Source organism: Dendroctonus ponderosae, unplaced genomic scaffold (assembly GCF_020466585.1).
Source record: "Dendroctonus ponderosae isolate FM_Combo_2020 unplaced genomic scaffold, Dpon_F_20191213v2 Dpon_F_20191213_100, whole genome shotgun sequence".
NCBI classification, from domain to species: Eukaryota; Metazoa; Arthropoda; class Insecta; order Coleoptera; family Curculionidae; genus Dendroctonus; species Dendroctonus ponderosae.
The window spans coordinates 23,896-43,676 of record NW_026017112.1 but is presented as its reverse complement, the minus strand read 5'-3'; the positions used below and the strand labels follow the sequence as shown (position 1 = coordinate 43,676).

At 32.7% G+C, this 19,781-nt stretch overlaps 1 protein-coding gene across 2 annotated transcripts; it reads right to left on the bottom strand.

Annotated features, from left to right (window-relative positions):
- Window positions 1-4,602: 4,602 nt before the first annotated feature.
- On the bottom strand, window positions 4,603-14,909 carry LOC125502882 (peripheral plasma membrane protein CASK-like). 2 transcript variants are annotated; one of them, XM_048662334.1, is made up of 11 exons: window positions 14,723-14,909; window positions 14,514-14,619; window positions 10,323-10,400; window positions 10,044-10,222; window positions 7,605-7,676; window positions 6,355-6,530; window positions 5,971-6,096; window positions 5,678-5,861; window positions 5,490-5,608; window positions 5,118-5,291; window positions 4,603-4,738 (listed from the first exon to the last, which is right to left on the bottom strand). In XM_048662334.1, the coding sequence occupies exons 1-11, from the start codon at window positions 14,892-14,894 to the stop codon at window positions 4,631-4,633; spliced, it is 1,494 nt and encodes a 497-aa protein (XP_048518291.1). In that variant the 5' UTR covers window positions 14,895-14,909; the 3' UTR covers window positions 4,603-4,630. The 2 variants fall into 2 exon arrangements, with proteins under 2 accessions (XP_048518291.1, XP_048518292.1); XM_048662335.1 differs by lacking the exon at window positions 7,605-7,676.
- Between the last annotated feature and the right edge of the window lie 4,872 nt (window positions 14,910-19,781).

Genomic DNA, 19,781 nt, shown 5'->3' with positions numbered 1-19,781 from the left:
AGAGAGCAATTTGTGTTATTTTTTCAACTTATTTGCCAAATTTTCCGAGGTTTTTTACTTATAAGTATTGTTTCTAAGATACTTAGAAAAAACTCTTGGTACCTTTCGATTCACCAGCTCAAAATACGTTAGAAAAACAGCTCCAGTAATGAAAATTCGAATCAGGTTTTCAGAAGTATAAACAAATTAATACGTTTTTTCTATATAAAATCAATGGCAAACTTAAGGTGTTTTGAGGCACGATAAATCGATTTTATAAGTCTAATTCCATTTGGAGCCTATAGAAAAGATTGACACCAGGAGAGAAAATCCCCGAAAAAAATTGATTGAAAAGTGAATTCCGTTTAACAAACAAAACCATTAATAGCAACAGATAATTTAAGTTACTTAATATCAATTACTTACCCGTTTCTGGACGACACACGTTAATAATCTATAATACCAGATACTCAAATGATAAAATGACTATCACAACTATCAAAAATGGAAAATTGCAAAAACCCAAGTATCGCGGTAATGTGTTCGTATGGTTTTCATTTTCCCCTGCAATTGATATCCCCTGTTTTATTGCTGACTATTTTTCTTCATCCTGATTTATGAATCTTCTAAGTGGCCCCCGCAATAATTTTCCACATATGTTACGCTACAAAATCGAAACTACAGATGAGCGAAATGGCTTTTCTTTGAACATTGTCTGATCGCAAACGAACATTAATAATTTTATTAATAACTTTGATATATTGATATAAATGTTCGCTTTGACGCAGTTTGATTAAATAACGCTAATATCAAGGGTTTCTTCACTGAAAAATAATTCAAGTAACATTAAAATAAATTTCATTCGAAAGCGTACAGAATCAAAAACGTTGCTTTTTTACATTTTCATTTTTCAAAAAAATAGTATCTGGATGGCAAAAATATCTTATCAATCTCGACGTATTTTATCTGGGCTATTTCAAGGCACCCTGCGTAAATCCTAAATCCTCAAAAAAAACTTGATTTGTATTATTCATAGATGTTGTTTTTAATAACAACTTTATTTATTAAAAGCGTTATTTTGAAAAAGTAACAAACTGATATAAAAGATATTTCCCGTATCTTCAAATAGCATAATAATAAATAATTGGATTGAAGACACTTAAAGCCCCGCGCAAATGTGTGAATAACAATGAAATAGCTTCTAGAAAACTCTCATGTTTTACCAAAATAATCTCAATCGCAGTTTTAAAAAAATATGCTGTATATTATAACCAAACCGACTTTACATATGATAAATAATTACACAATATTCAAACTAAACGTGGGCATCCATATGAAATTTATTCGCAAACAAGACTGGAATCAATCAAGTTATTCAACCATACTGTTGAAGTAAACAGTTTTGTTTGGTGGAAGATACGCTTTGAGAATTTAATCATCCAAAGAGGCTTCACGCAAAAGTATCTAAAAATAACATCTTATCCACACCTTCAGCTCAAATTCAATGCATGGGCCATTCAATCCAGATAAATATATCTGGATTGCCTTCGAATACGAATACTCGTTAATAAATTAAATGGACTCTGCTTATGAAAACTGGCACGACAGGAAATATAAAAAAGTACCAACCTGAAGCGAATTGACCTACATCACACCATGTTAGAATAAACTTTCATCCAGCACGAATAAGAACTTACATAAAGCGTCAAATCTGATTATAAAAATTCTCATGAGGAAAATCTCGTTAGCTAGAAGTTAGAAGCGCTTTTCTATGACATCTTTTATATTTTAACATTTTTCACTTTTGGTTAAAACGTTGGTTAAGAACTTTCACAATTAGACACATTAATAACGTGACAAGAAACCCAATTGACTCTGTTTCTGATATTTTGTAAAAATAAAGTTGAAAAATCTATATGAAGCTTTAGCAAGAACTAATAAAATGACGTTGCTTTCCTGTTTCACACAAAAACAGTGGTAAGAAAGAAGTTATTCGGCCAGTCTCTGAAAATCTAAAATCTATTTCAGACACACCTTGAACTTTCGAGAAATCTTGATATTCGGTCTGAAATTGGCAAAAAACTTTATGGAAGGGTCACGCGAAATTTCGATTTCGGTGCAGCATGAAACTTATTGAAGCGTAGGAGCAGTTAATAGTTTTTAAAAATATGAAAAGGGAATTTCCTTTTGGGATTGAACTTGTACCCAATATTCCCGTCTATTTTATAAAAATTTGCCAAGAACCAATTCTGAAGCACCGACTGTTCTTATCGCATCAATTGGACGGAAACGACAAAAGAAACTGGACTCAAACTCCAACTTTACTAACCTCTAAATCGAAGAAAATTACCTGAATTCCAAGTCGTTAAATAGCTTACTCTAATAAAATCACAATAGATAAAGTTCTCCTAGGAACATAAACCATCTTTTATATCTCACCTTCAATACCTGATATAAAAGCAAAAAATCCGTTCCTTACAAATAATGGATTATTCCAAGGAATCGTGCTGCTTGAATGCATTATTGTCTATCTATCTGTATTTACTGAAAATATACCTCAGAGAATTTCGTGAATGGATTTCAGTGGAAAGCAACAAAGAAGAGATGCTCTAATGGAAGATATAATAAATTACTGGTCTTTAATATATGGTGGTTATTGTTTGGACAGTTTAACCCTAATTTTCCTGCTTTTCCCCAGTTATTTGTGGTGATTTATTGAACATAAGTGTAACTGATAATGAATATAAACTAATATTTCGTATGATTTATAGTAAGTGGAAGTTAATAAATAAATTCGTTTTCGCACACGTTTTTAAGAATCAAAAACGACAGAAATACTTTGAAAATTGATAGAAAAACATCAGCATTTTCTGTCCTTACTAAAAAATAATTATTACATTACATTATATACTTTAAAACAAAAAATACCTGAAACTGCCGCTAAAAATCTAACTAGACATTTCATTGCTATGCAAAATATAGCTTGAAATGTGAAAATATAAGCTCAAATATACCAGGTTAATTAAACTGAACTCGGAGAACGGACAAAGTCCCGTACTGATTATCAGTAAATAGTAATTTTGGTTTGCTGACCTCGGGGTTTGATTCATTCCATGAAGATCAACAAATTATATTAGTCTACACAACCGAATTGGACGAACAGCATCAGTTTCAATGACCATCAAGCAACTAATAATTTCACTTATAATCATTCACGATAAGAAATTAAACAAGTAATTCAGACATTGAAAAACAGAAAGAAATTGAAAGTTTGCACACCCGGATAATATTTAGTAGATACCAATCAAGTTGTTCCTTTATGGAACATCAAGTTACCGTAATTAAAATCGTAGTCAGATGATTAAGTACTCTTTGGCGAAACGTAAATTGTATCTGTTTTATTTCAGGTGAAAAAGCGAAAACATAATGAAGCTCTCAGAATCATTTTTTTCTGCCTTTGAATCCGACTCTCCTTTTAACAAACACCAAAAAACCATTTTATTCAATGGTCTGCCTTAGAAGCATTGCATCTTTGCTCGCGTATAGCATTGCGAATTGCTCCAGGCAATTTTCGAACAAATTGGCGAGGACTGCAATCAGTTATTTGGCCGTTGTTTCTTGTGACAATTCATTATTTGGAACTCGATCTCAAAGTAGAGATAAACGGTCACAAATGGATGATTCGTTTCTTTTATCAATGTTTTTCACAAAATAGTCGCAATTAATTAAATACAGTTAAGTTGAAAAAGCATTAAAATGATTAGATGTGATTTTCATTATTTTCGTTTTATAATTTCAGAGCTACAGATTATCTTTCGATATTACTATTAAACAGAGTGATTCAAAATAGGCGCCATTACTTTTAAGGATTTTCTGCTGTTTACTCTCTTGAAAAGGCTTTTGAAGGCGGAAAGTATTAGTACAGATACTTAAATATTGTAAACTTAGGCAAAATTTATATTTGGAAAAATTACGATAAGTTCGGTACATATTCAATAACAAATCTAAACAGCAGCAATGCATATATATAGTTGTTGACACACGTGCCAGCCTCACAACGTATTGCTTGTAGTAGTAAGCTGGAGTAATTTGATTATGTTCTTCAAAACTTAAATTGTGTAACAACGTCCAATAAAATTACGTTTACCTTCACTAACGATAGTCTAGGTAGTATTTGTACCACGACACTCAATAATTCACCACTTGTCCAAAACGGCTGAACTCGAYTGTTTCATCAAAAGATGAGTCTTACATAAGAACAAATTCACAGCGAGTTTCACCAAAATACATCGTACCATTCTCCCGATATTTCCAAAAAGATAAATTTTTTSAMSAACTTTGACCAGCCAGACATTTTTTCTTAATAAACGTTAGGTCAGATTGTCTTCTTTCGATCCAAAGAATATCGCAGTACCCTTTTGATTATGTGCTTACGGGACATCTTGTGTATTCATATATTTAGTTAAACATTCTGAAGTTATCTTAAAAGTGTTCTTTATAAAATAAGTCCTGCCAAGACTGCAAATACTTGATTAGTATTGATATGGTTTTAGAATTGCTAGTGTAAACAAATGTATGACTAGTCCTGAAAAGTATTTCGTGAATAAAACTTCAGATGTGTTCGAGTAATATATTAATGTTTTTCATGCTTTTAGGGTAAAAAGTAAGTTTTCTTAATTTTACTTATGTTTTTGCAATTAGAAACGATTTTCGCACATAAAACAACGATGTCTAGAGTAGTGCTCGGAATTGTTTTAATCTGAAATTCGAATACTCGTTTAGTGGTTTATTCGAATAATCGAGTATTTGAATACTCCAGTATATATACATTTTTTATCAATAAAGACTTGGAACTCCGTTTATTAAAAAAAATACTATTAACTTTAAACTGGAGTAATGGTAAAATCATCAGACGTTTGTGACTTTAAACTGTTAAGGGATAAAATTAGATCATAAAGCGAAAGAGGAACAAACAACTTTTGTCGCTTAAAACCCAATTAGCTCGCGGCCGTCTGCTTTTTAAAATATGGTGGCAATTCAAACTCGTATCCATTTTTTTTAAGTTGGCTCAACAAAAAGCTATACAAACTCGACATCTTGCGGCAGAGCTGCACACTAAAACGATCAATATCACTCACCTTAAAATTGGGTCGATTGAGGAGATCATTCAACTCTTGAATCTCGCGTCGGTCGATATCTCTCCTATGCTCCAGATCCCGTAAAATCTCCAAAACATGATGACAACACTGCACAGCCTCGGTAGAGGGCGCTTTGATGGGGGTTGGAAGCCGAGTTACGACTTGATCGAAAATCTGTAACAACATTCCAATTAGAATCAGGCCACAAATTTTTTGTAAGTTCAAATTAAAATAACATTCATTATTCGATGAAATTGCCAATCAAAAGTAACATTTTTACGACTCGAATTGAGCTCAAAAGTTTCGAACTTATGAAACATGTTTGCATAATTATGAAATAATTGAAAACTGCCTACAAAATCAAATACTTACTTCAAGTACATTATGCAGATGAGTATCTTCTAATAATGCTAATAAATGAGGTCTCTCTTGTAATTGCGATTCTTGAAGACAGTAAATATCATCTAAAGTATCCGTTATAGTAGACACAGCTAGAAAGAATGACCATTTAAATATAGATTTTCTTCGCAACAGTATTAAATTATAGTGAAGCAACTTACCCGCTGAAGTCACTTCGTCGTTTCCACATTCAGGAATAAAATCGTCAGTAGCCTCATCGAAATTATACCATTTACTAGAATTCACAGTATTTAGAATACAGGTTTTCAATTTTCTTCTACCATTGTATTTCTTAAGCTCGTCTATTGTATCGTTGAGGTGAAGTCTAAGAGCTTTGTCACGGTCCTGAAAACCCAGCAAATATACTTCTAAATGTAAAAAATAAGCTCCTTTCTTAGGCTTTGTCAATAATCCAAGGTAAAATGAAAAAATTTATCACTCATAAAATGCCTACCCTGAGCCACCTATGGTTTAGTACTTCTTGTATTGTAATTCGCTGGTTCGGATCGACAGTCAGCATTTGATGTATTAAATCCTTAGCACTATCACTAATAAATTCCCATTGCGGCGAGGAATTTATCTGAAAAAAAAATTCTTCTAGCAACTGGCAGAAGTCCATAACCCAATCTCATACAATTTGCCAATTGACACAAACATTGCACGAAAATATCTACAATTTACTAGTGACGATTGTTTAAAATATCAATCGACTTTCTGTGCAAATTGCTTCTTTTCGTAAGGTATTGCGTAACAATAACGTATGTAAATGTTTTCTCTGCCACTCCATGTGAGTAACAATTGAGCGAAAAATAAAGATTTAAGGTGCTGTAAAACTCACCGATATTTTCCCCCTACATATAGCCTCGTTCAATCTACGACCGCTGCCATGAAATGGCAAAGTTCCAGATAGAAGAACGTGAAGGAGAACTCCAGCGGCCCAAATATCTACTGCTTTGCCGTATTGCTTTTTTTCTACGACCTCAGGAGCCATAAAGTGAGGGCAGCCTACCCTACCTGCAAAAAATTGCACTGTAAACATAACGACCTATTTTATTGGTCTACTGTGTTCTAAAGGTGATAATGATCAACTAAGAAAATTTTAATCTTTACAAGTGCTGTGCTGTGCAACACAGATAAATCACTGTTGCAGAGTGACTAGCACTGGAAAAAGGACATGCTATAAAGACATTAAAATAAAAATGAACTTCCTTAATTCGAGAGATTCTAAAAAATTCGAAGCTAACATTGCGCATTTTTCAACTTTCAACTTATTTTCAAATTTTGAAACCTCATCAAAATCAAAAAACACTTTGCAAGTACATAAATTTCAAACATACACGTACAGAAAGTGGCGTCCCTTTAGATTAGTTTCTACCATACTTAACATGGAAAGAAACTTTGAACGGCTACACTAGAAAAGATTTTCAAAGTTCAACAAATGGTGGTGATAATGTGCACAAATGGGTCCGGTTCTTAACGGATGTGACCACAAGTCAGAAGAGACATTGCTGTAAGCAAACATGCCACAAAATGAATATGATACATACCTAAGGAGAAGGAATGCATGCCTACTTACAGCAACGGGCTGTTACGAAAATAAAGGATGTCTCGAAGTAAGAGCCCTATTGGGCAATATTAGAAATAAAATATCACCAAGAAAGTGAAAAAAATCCCTTTGGTTGTTTGCAACAAAGTACTTTTTAATCGTAAAAAACAGGGAACATTGTACCAACACCCTTGTAATAGCATTAAAATTTAATGCGATTTGTACAAAATCATCATGTACTTTGGAAAAGATAGAGTCAGTATTTATCTAACAAAATTTCGATTATATTTAAAACGCCGAGGTTTAAAAAAATGCCCGAAAAAAAAATACGAAAATGTTGCAGGATTGTTGTAATCTCCGATCCCTGAACGTAGGATAAGCAAATTTGCTACTCAGCAATTAATTGTTGTTCGTGTTCTTGTTTGTTCTAAATTAAGATAACGTTGATAAAAAATTACTTAACCAATAATACTTGTTAGAAACGGCATGTATAACATCCTGTATTTTCGTAATGCGCTAAGCAACTCGAGATCTTATCTTACCGGCCTTGTCAGCCTTTAGATACATCCGGCCCATGGGACTCAGGTTCGTCCTGTACTCACACAATCCGTTTTCTACAGCATACAACTTTTCGTTTTTATTTAGAAAACACACAAGTAAGGGAAAGTTGGACAATAAATCTAACAAATGGAACCAGAGCTGTTAGATGCAGAATACATTTACGAACTACCATGTCCCTGTTTTGCAATTTATGTTCAAGATTAAAATAAATGTTTAAATAAAGGGGAAATAAATCTAATTCACAGCAAAAGTGGCCAAAATAGATGAAAAGGGTCTGCACACACTTCATGTAAATTGAATCGAAGAAAAGACTTTCTTCAGAGTTATCGGGTAGCATTTGCCTAGTTCTCGGTACAAGCTGTGAATTGTCAGCCTCAATCTAATCCAACAAACATCACACAAAACAAATCAATCTAACAAACAAGTCAGGTTTTAGGTATTTAGTAAACAAATTCACAAATTGTAGTCCGATTTATCCGAAAAGTTCTTTTGTTTCTATAAAAAATCAGCATTTATCCCTAATGCAGACATTTTTTTTTTGTTAGTCTATAAGTCCCCACATCTATTTGCTAATTCTTATAAAACTCTTTTCCTTCATTTGAGTAGTTACTCGAGAAAAATAAGAATCTGCAGATTCAATGGGCACGCATTAATCGTAAATAACCTACCGCCATGTGTTGACAATATGACAAAACACTGTTATTCAACCAGATTTATTCAAATATCACTTTATATTACCCCCTGGAAACTGATGAAATTTGCATTCGTAATTTCAGCGGCTTCTGGAGTTATGCCCGACGGGCAACACCTAAACTGAAAGTTTAATAGAATGGGCCTATTCCTCGAAAGCAAATTTTAGACAGGTGGTATGTGCCTAAAGAGGTCCGATCAATGAAACCCAACATGTGAATCTATTGTTAAGCGCAATGTAGTAATATCTGAAAGAGACGGATAGAAGTACTTCCCATATTTTGTTCCAAAGACAAGCTGCCTATTTATTTACAACATTGTGCATTCTCAAGGGAGAGAACCGGAAGTAAACGCAAACATACTACACGTGTGTTATTTTAATTATTAAACCCGAACGGTGCAGCTTTTACAAATCTTTCTCTGATATACCATAAAGCTCCTATTTTCCAGAAAGCATCATTTATAACAAAACGTTTTATTTGGCAACGGAATAAAAATCGCATTTTCGATTCGCTTCCATTTAATATTTACTACAATAAATCATAATATAAGCCAAACATTTTCCATCGTAATCGTTGCTCATTCAGTAGCCTTATTGCCTTACACCTCTAAAATTAAAGAAAATTGCTCCTCGCTCAAGCTGAGTTAATTGCATTAATCAAACTCAGCTTTGCCCCGAAAGCAAAATTCCATAATTAAATACTCTTGTAAATGGGAGCAATAATGATGAAAAGAGCCAAATTATTCATTCCTTTTTTGCGGTTTTGTGACGTCAGTCTGTGTCGCAACATACGGTTTTAAAACAAGAAAATCCATAGTGCCCTGAAAAGTATGTTGAAGTTGTTCCTCCTAGCAATGAAGGAAACTTCATTAACTTCAGTTGGTTCGAAAACAGGACTATAAGCACTACTAATATTACAGACCGAAGTTAAATAAATAATTTATAACAAACTTCAATTGCTTACGAAACGGCTAAAATTTAAAGAAAGCCCGTTTCAATTGTTTTTCAATTAATTCGAATTTAAAATGTTTCTCTTTCTAAATTCTAGAAAAGACACACAAAATACTTACTAGTATTTGGAAACAACGTATAGTACCTACAATGTATCTGCAATGAAATCCAAAATATGACCTGATGATGATATTATCTGCCAGATAATATAAATAAWTCAAACAGCAACAATCGTCAAAAAGATCACATTAAGCGGCATTGTACATATGTATTTATAAATGCCGAAATTACAAGGTCGGTTCACATTTATTYGAATATTCCGGTGCAATATTGCGTCAAAAAATCCGGTTAGTCCTTCTAATATAGCCCATGTTCGGTCTACAGACCCTTTTCACAAAATTCAGCGTGTTTTGATGAGTCGGTTGGGCCACGTTGAGGAAATAATGGTTAATGTGGTGACGGTCGTTCCATTATACTTCGAGTTGACGTGGAAGGTCTTTTATGCCAGAGTAAATTAAATTTTGTTCATGGTACAATTCAATCTGGCGACTACTCGGGAATATAACCCACGAGATCCGTCCGAAGATAATTACCTTGTTTACTTACGAATGTTCGATCAATGTCACTAATGACCTCAAATTCATGTGGCTGAGCTAGACTCCCTCACATATAATGATAATCAATTCATAAAATTAAATATATTTAGCGAACATAAAATTCTGCATCCCCAACTCTTCGCTCAATCCGTTATTTCCGTTCAAACATTACGATTGCTTACCAGGAACATTGTTGGTGTGTTTATCAGGTAGTTGCACGGCAATTCCAAATCCGCCTAATTTAATTGGTGCAGAGTTTTCTTTGGTAGCAAGCAGGATACTTTCAGGCTTGATATCCCTATGGATGATGTCGTTCTCGTGGCAATAGCGAAGCGCTTCTAAGATTTGTCGCATATAATGGCTGGAAGAACAAAACGCAACGTAATTGTACTGCAATTCCATTTTGAATAAAATGAGTAATTAGGACTGAATTTAATTAATTAATTAAAATACACTATTACCTGGCTACCGCTTCACTATAAGCAAACCCCTGGGAAGCCCTTATGACCACTTCAAAGCACAGGTCAGACCCATCCATACTGAAACAAAAGTAATCTTCTGTCAGAAATGCAGACATTATAAGCCGGAGTATTTTATAAACAGAAAATATTTTATATTTCATCACATTAATTTATAAAACATAAAATCCAATAGGTACAGGTTTCATCATTATAAAATATACATCAAAACTGAACTGGTGTCTATTATACAATAACAATAAAGAATAAAATTTTGTGACGTGTCGGAAATTTAATTTACAATTTCACATATGTATATTACAAACAAAATAGAAACGTAAAATAATTAAAAAGTGAAGCAAAGTTGATTGAAAAATAATGAAAATCAGTGTACTCCAAGCAACAATTCTGGATGAGATGGACAGCCGAATCAGATGCCCGCAGGCTGACGTGCTGTTGAATGCGTCGGCGGAGGCACTTAATCAGCTAATAAAAAGCTTTATTTTGGGCGCAACTGTTTAATTTGGCAACTAATTTTAGAGACAATGAATCTAATTAACTACGAATATCAGCCAGATCATGACGATTCGCATTAATTTACTTTTAAATATTACCAATTATTTGCAGGGAAGAGTCCTTTCTGGAGCAACTACTCGGAGGAAATCAGTCTAACATGTAATTTTTATACGTCAATGCAATAGACAACTGCAAAGCTTGCAGATTGAGCGAATATAATATTACATGCAAGAACTACCAAGTCGCTTAAATTGGTGCAAAGTTGGGCATTTCTGAGCTTTGTTAAATGCCAGTTTAGGTCTTAGGAGACGCCTTCGAAGATATTTGAAAAATATTGAAATTTAGAGGAAACGTTTAATTCATAATCGAAAATGATTAATACATTCTCTTGGCAACTTCTGCCGTCTACAAAATGGTGATATCATATTTTCAGTCCGACGTTTTGGTGCTGCAGCGTTTCATCATCAACTTTTTTAAACACGACATGTTCGTTACTTACATTTTTGAAGAAACGAGATTCACCATAAAATATGTAAAAAAACGAGCTCCCTGTATCGTATGTAAATCTAAATGTTCGATTTACATATCTAAAACATAAAACAGGCTGATTCAAAATCGGTGTCTTTCCTTTTAAGGGGTAATAGGGGCTCACTTGGAGAGTAGGAGAAAAATATTGAAAATGTTTTTTCCGATAATTTCTAGAAGATATTAACAGTAGAAAATCGAATTTCAACTTTGTTATAAAGCAGTATCCTCCAAATAGGGCTACATTCCTACCACGTATGTCAGATACCCAGAGCACAACGACACATTAAACCAATGGCTTACTGAATAACGGTACAAACTGAGCAGGAGTTAATTAACCAAATATGAGAAGCTGCCCGAGAAGAGTGAAGAATAAGGTGATTACAGAGGCACTAACTTGTTTGGAGTTAAAGACTCAAATGTATGTTTACTTGTAATACGTAAACAAATTAATTCGAGGTTGTGAGGACAATAATTAACATTTCGAAAAAATACGTCCCGTCATTCAACGATTCCCGTTGAATTTACCGTTTATCCTTGTCTATTTTATTGCCACTTTCGATATAATTCCATGGTTACCGGAGTTTTTAATAATTACTTACAAAGCAACAGGTATTTACGTAATGTAAATTAGGCAGATTACCTTGAAAAACATTGTTGCCGTCTTTCGAATATAGTTTTTTTTGTAAATTTCTCAGTTTTTAATAACAATAATTTTTTTAACTATTTTTTCGGTACTCCTAAAACACCGCCAGACATCACCTCCAGAGAAATGACGTCAATTTTGAATCACCCTGTATATAATATATATTGTGCTAAGATTTAGCAAAGCTACACTCATTTGTTTCAAAAAGCAGCTTAATAAAAAAGTTAATACTTTATTATGCTTTCACACGAAAATTAACGACTGGAATTCTTCACTCATTGTTAAATTGTGGCTAGTATTTGCCGAAAACATTTTAACTCAAAAATTACACACCAATGTTTGTGTGAACATTTTAATTAATGATCCAAACTAAATAAATATAAGTGTTTACTTAACTATACAGGTGTGGGCATACGTATGCACAAAAAAAGTCTCTTGAATCACACAACTGGAAATAACGTTCAATGCTTTGTTAATTGCAAATAAATTTTTTAATAGCTGGTCGTAAAAACAGTTGGCTAAAATTGACAAATGTACTTTAACGACTATGCGCTTCAAGCGATTTTTTATTGATCACATGGACGAACAGCAAAATGTAATTTCAGGCTGCGTGACTTGAAATCCAGACATTTTTCAAATACATAACAATTAAACGAGGACGTATATTTTGAAACTGATGTGATTTAGCTATGTGTTAATTTGAATTATTCACGTCCCCAATAAATGGCTATTTATAGAATTGGTAATGTTTTGATTAAAATAGTTGTGATAAAATATGATCATCAAAATAATGATCATCAGAGACATTTCTAACCAGCAATATCAGAAAACTTTTCCAGATTCAAATTGCAATTCTTCAATATAAAAATGCCGAAACCAATTAATTGGTTTGGCACCTTGCGCAAACGGAAAATTTGATGCAATTTTCGAACTCCGCTTGAAATTCTGAAAATTCTCATTGAAAGCATTTCTTCCTACATTTAAGTCAATTTATTGCAGAAATTTAGGTAAAAAATAATAACTTACACCACGTACGTACGTACGTTACGTATACATTTTGCCATAAAATACCTGTAAGCAAACTTTGCTGGCGTCTTGTCCATTTCGAACACATTGTAAGTAAGAATTTTTGATTTTGAGTCTTTGAGGAATAAATCAAACTGATAATGTGTCGGGTAAGCTTTCGCTTATGGGTATTTTAACGGAAAATGCAATAAAACAATGACTTTTTACCTCCAGTTCCGATTCATTCATGCGATCATTCCGGATTTCGAGAAATTTTAATTATTCCAATCTTTTGGTATATTGCAACACAATTATTGACAGAAATAAACAGTCCAACATAATTTAAGCTAATAACCAAAACCCCCAAAAACTGTAACATAACAAACTCATAATTATAATGAATAATTAGTTTGTTGTAAATTGTTGAAATAATAATGTTGAACCGAAAATATTCTTTTTTTAAATAATTTTTATTTATACTAACCATATTTCGTGTTGCTACAGGATTCGCAGCGAATGAGAAATTCGGAAGTACTTAATATAAACTACACATTAAATTATTGATTTTTTAATAGTTTTGTCTTTTAAGCCTTAAAACGTAAAAATTTATGTCGACAGTAGAACCAAGAATCACGTTCTACTGACGAGTGAACAATTTTACTTGAACTGACGTAAAACTGCTGACTGAGTTAATTCAGCAAAAATTATTATTAAACTGCGCTTCTAAGTTATTTAAGAATTATTGAAAATGCGAGCTTCAGTAACTGCAGCAAGTACGAAAATCTGATACTAAATACGTTAATTTTTGAAAGGAGAATACACGGTTTTTGAAAATTTCTCATTAGTAATCTAGATTTTGGGTGCCATAAACACACATGGAAGGATGATTTTCCTACCAAAATACTTAATAATTGTGTAAAGAGTATACAGCCAATTGTGATTATTTCGGAGTCACCAATAAAACCGAAAAACGAAATTTGCGAACGAGCCAAAGATACCGGGTTTTACGACCCTGTCGTAAATTCGATTAACTATCGCACTTTTTGCTTCATACGAGTGCTCTGATGGAAGTCGAAGACTAACATTTACATGAAACTTAGGGGGATAAACCGGGTTTATGCTTCCAATTCAGTTAATTATAACATTTATTTAGATGCAGGAGCCAAACGGTTAAAATAGATGTTTGTTGATGTAATTTGTATCAAATATTGCTCTAGAAAGCAAAATAACAAATTTAGAGTTGGAACGCGATAAAAAATGTAAATGATATTCACACAACATTCTATTTTGAGTAAAGAAAATGTGATCAGGGAACTGTAAATAAAATTAAACACGCTCCGAGAATTTCTAGAGTAGGTAAATATTCATCCATAAACTGCTAAACAAACACAACGAGAAAAATAGAATATATCTATATTTACTTATGTAGCATGTTCTACTCTGAAATTGTTCGATGGGCAATAAACAAAAATAGACGAAAGAAATAAGAAAATAAAACTTACTATTCGAACACCATGTAGAGCATGCCCTCTGACGAATATGTTTCTAATAGCTCTACAATGTGTGGATGCTTGAGCATGTGGCATATCGTTGCTTCCCTTTTCAAATCTATAAAAAATAAATGTGTTATCAACTGTAGTAATAAAGGGATTTTTGACTACTTTTAAACAACCAATCAATAAGCGACTTCGTAAAAAAATAATGTCATTACCGTTTGTGCTTAAGCCTGGGCTGGAGGTAAATTTTGCTACATCTACGATTTTTACAGCAAATTGCTGTCCAGTCTGCCTGTGAATGCATCTTCGCACTATACTAAATGGCCCCCTGAAACAATAAAAAAATCGATTCAAATCAACATTCCAAATGGCAATATTGTGAATCATTGTAGTTAAACAACTACCATATCTATTTATTTGTTTATTCATCACTCGTATTCTTCTAAGTGACATTGTAGATGTGCTGTTCTAACTTCTTCAATTTAAAATTAAATTTTGAACTCGCTTAAAGTTCTCATGTCAATAAAACCTGTTCAATAAACTTCCGGAAAATTGCTGGAAACGTTCCAAGGTTCCAATAAAATTGCAAACGTGCAGTTAGATATCTAGTCAAATGCACCGTTGATGATATTTCAATCATGAACATAAAACGGTATTAATAAACTTGATTACCTCCTTTTTCTGGCTAGATTAGGCGACATATAATGAACGTTTTAATGAGAGGCAAGATCTATAAAGATATTTAATAAAATAAAATTTAAAACTCTTTCTTCTCTTCCATCTGGCTTGTCGATTTAATAAGCAGGCTGTTAAGTTTGAAGGAGGCAATGAAAAACAGCCCTTAAATCACAAAGTTACTTGTAGCAGCACAGAGAAAAACTCAGTTCCCTTAAATGGAATAAATGCGGTAAATTTAAGCCAGCGGGTGTTAAATGGTCACGCTCTCAAACGCTGTTTCGGATTTTATACAAAATTCAAATTAAAACATGTTTAGTTGTTAAGTAATATTACTAAAGAATTGAAAAATGTGTTTAGAAAATGTAAACGTAATTTTTCGTTATTTTTAAATCTGTCGCTTTTAGATAATTACAATAACATAATTAAAATGTTGTTTTAATAAAATCATTTTAAATTTTAATATTAAACCACATAAGTGCTCAGAGCAGGCTTACATGTACAGTTCAAATTTACCAGGCATTATTTGGCATTATCTAGGTTTAATTAGGATTACAGAGGATTACTCGTTGAAACGGATTCACGATTAACGGTGAGACAAACTTTGGTTACTGTTGGGAAGCAAGAAAAAGTCAAATATACAATCGGATAAATTCTACCAGTTGCAAATGATGACAAATGAGAGCTTGTTGTTTTCTTACTAAGACATTAAACTTTGTCTGAACTTCAACTCAGAAAATATTTTGAGAAAAACATAAATTAAAATGAATCAGAAGCGCAGTAAAAGTAATGTGTTTAGCAGAAGCATGCAAATGTGAAACAATATCCAAGAATAACGTTTCTTTTATACTTTTTTGCAACACGCTTTGACATAAAAAAGTATGACAATGAAATACAGAATTAAGCGTTGCCTTAACATTTCAAAGCTATTGGAATTAACTCGAAAAGTACTTATAACAAACTTTTCTGTGTCAAACACTTCATACATGATGTCGCTCATATCATTAATTAACTTCTAATGAAATGCAAATTGTTTGCAAACTCTAATTCGAGTTCAAAGTTTTACTTGAAGTGAAACTTTCCTAACTTGAAAGCCATTATGCATTTTTCGCAGATTGGAAAACATCACAATTCAAAGATAAATTCTTAATATTCGCAAGCACTTTGCACTATGTGCGAATAATGTAATAATAAGTTAATAGATCTATCTAATGAATTTAGCATTCGTATTTAATTAACAATACAACGTATCTAGTAAAACAGAAACAGTTACATGTATATTCAAGATTCACTAATGAGTGAAAGTCTTCTTAAAATTAAAAGTTCTTTGCGATTTCAAGAGTGCATTGTTCACTAAATTAGGTCGCAAACAACTCGACAAACTTTGTAGTTAAGCTTGAAAAATGAATTGCAACGTTGTCTTGGCTCATAAATAATGTATTCATCACTTGGCCTGTTGGCCATAATACTAACGTTAAAGCACTTTTAAGATTTAATGGTCATTACAGAACTCCATGGGAAACTTTGACAAAATAGACTTTTAAAACTTTTAAAAATTGATTAACGCTTTAAAGTTGCGGGAGTCCTCGTGTAGATTTCTTACATAGAGGACTAGTTCCCAATTTTTTTTTTAAATAAACATGTTAGTTATGGTTGCTTAAAAGTATTTCACTCATTTTGCTGTTTGAGTTCGCCAAGGACCGACCAGAGTCTACATTTTAACGCTCATATCTCCATTTAGGAAAAACAATATTTTAAATTATTTGATAGTTGAACTAAATAAAACGTTCTCTTGGCTGAGAGCGATTAGTTGATGCCAATTCCAGAAAAAAAAATATATTCAATTTATCAATGTACATTTTCAAATCTTTCTTGTTTTGCATAAGCTCTTAAGTTTTCATCTCACACTATTGTTTACCCAATAAATTACTTCCAAACGCACAATCATCTAAACAATGTGTTTTCCAAATCATTAAATGCACAGTTTTCACAATCCATTTTTATCTCTGGGGACAACTGAAAAATATATTGTTTATTGCTGTTGATACTCGGAAGGGAATGTTGCAAATAATTATGTTTCAATCCGATGAACAAATAAACAATGAAATTGTGAAGATTGCATTAATAATTACTTCGGCGTACAGGAGAATAGGTAGGTCATACTACAGGTTGTCATCCTTAAACCGACGTATAAAGTTTTTAAGTCATTTTAGTAATATACGTTTTCTGGAAATATACGTTTTCTGTTCATTTTATCGATATCACAAAGGTACATTTTTTACTTTAATTAGTAAAAACTTTAAATAATTATTCTATTAAAAACTGAGAAATTTGCAAAAAGAACTATATCATAAAGACGGCAACAATGTTTTTCAAGATAATTTGCCTAATTAATATTACTTCAATATACCTATGTTGCTTCGTAACTATTAAAAACTCCGGTAACCATGCAAAAATACAAAGTGACAATAAAATTGGGATAAATGGTAAATTCAACAGGATTCGGTAAACGAAAGTATCTACATTTTTCGAAATGTCAAATTGTCAACGAAAAATTGATCTTTATTGTGATAATAACCTCGAATTGATGAGTTTCCAGATAAACAAACAACAAACATTTCTGTCCTTAACTCCAAACAAGTTAGTCCCTGTGTAATCGCCATATTTTCTTATCTATTCTTTTCTTATCTATCCTTATTCGGTTAATTAAATCCTGCTCAATTTGTATCTGTGTTCAGTAAACCATTGGTTTAATGTGTCCTTGTGTTCTGGGTATCTGCCATACGTGGCAGGAATCCCTATTTGGTGCATTGGAACCCAAACATCTATTGTCGTCCACCATGTTCCTAAAGCCAATCTTCCAGTGTCTCTAGCCCTTTGTTGGGGTAAGTTCTTACAGCTTCTGCTATGTTACTGTGGCATTCTCCCATAACTAATAGCATATCCGCAAATTCGATATTGGTGTAAATTTTGTGAAATAAGCTTCAAAGCAAGTCACAATTTCACAAATGATTGTTATTCTTGACAAAAGCTTTGTACCTGTAATTACCGGATAAGGACAAAAAATAACCTGTCACTTTGACTTTTCATTGAAAAATTTGTAGAAAGTACTTTCCTAATACGAAGAATTTTTATAATTAGATGCAAACATCGTAATTTTTCTATTCGAATGCTTAAGTATTCCTATAAGCTACTACTCAAACATGGGACCACTTCAAAATAAAGCTTAATAACAAAGTTAAAATTCGATATTCAACTGTTAATATATTCTAGAAATAATATGCTCTGTAATATTAAACCGAGTCTCTTGATGCTCTGAAAGCCATCAAATTGTTTAATACCACTTTGAATTACTTCCGTTGCTTACACTGAACGATACTTTGTAAATCTTGTAAGGAGACGCTGATTTATATTAACTAGGAGCAAAAGCCGGCAGGACACAGTCGCTTCTTCAGAGTAACTAATTAGGACTGGCTCTACAGATAAACACCTATTACCTGAAAATTATTTGAAGACAAATAGGATGCTAAAGTAAATCCGTAATCAGCGCTGGTGAGAAAATTTGACCGCTCATGTAATCGATTGTTTGAAGAAAGCAAGGAAAACAGACTCTACTCTTGCATAAGTTAGGTAAAAATCTAGCTTTGTTCTGTCACTAAATCAATACCTCGTGGTATCCGAATAAAGAATACAAATATTTCCTGCACGAAATGAAGATCCAACCAAAGTAATAATGCACAAAAGCGAATGGAAATTGAATTCTATATTATGAATCCAGATATTTTGCCACAATCAATATACTATGAAAGACATATTTCATCGCAATAGTCGAATATAGGTATAAACTGTAGATAATATAAGAAGCGAGAGATAGTCCATCGGATTTTTATTTGACAAGGAAAAAATCTACTTTCGAGCATCATTTCAATCAGCTTGAGTCTTGAAAGTGGTTTTCATATTGGAGGCGCCTTAAATTGTCTGTTACAGATAGTAGTTGAACATTTTCAATAAAAGTTTAGATCTGCAAAATTTAACGATCAGAATAGCAATTTTGAGTTTTTAGAACTTAGACTTAATTGCCATCAAATTGGCATTTTTGTTGATGAACTTTATCTAGTAGGAAATGTGTGACTATCGCTAATAGCTTTTAAAAAATTATCCAAACCTTGCGACCTCTGCATAAATTATTTTAATTTCTCCATAACAATTAACGACTAATACAGAATAAGATAAGCAATCGCAAGATTGAAATCCGCGATAGCAGTTGGCAGACTCGATTTGTCATGTAATTAAATATCTACATGTAAAGTTAATTGAAAATTAATATTTGATGGATCGTACTCGTTAACATAATGCCGTTTGAATGATGATTAATGACAAATATATTTTATGACATTAAGTATTATAACGAGAACTTGTAATTATTGGAAAACTTAATAGTACTGTTAGTTTAACGATACGAGATCCGATAGGGTTTTTAATTCTTAAGTAATGGCCGTATTTAAAGCAAATCTCGATTTCAATTCGGTTCCTTTAAAAACAATAAGTAGCCATCTGCTTACTGCTTATAAAAACGGCATTATTTTCTTGATGTCCAGT

Excerpts from the sequence above, each read along its gene's own strand:
- LOC125502882 (XM_048662334.1), bottom strand. The coding sequence starts at position 14,894 with ATGATTCACAATATTGCCATTTGGAATGTTGATTTGAATCGATTTTTT. Across the intron at positions 10,401-14,513 it reads CTCTACATGGTGTTCGAATA|TATGGATGGGTCTGACCTGT; the intron begins GTAAGTTTTATT and ends CTTTTGTTTCAG. Across the intron at positions 7,677-10,043 it reads ACACACCAACAATGTTCCTG|AAAACGGATTGTGTGAGTAC; the intron begins GTAAGCAATCGT and ends TGTATGCTGTAG.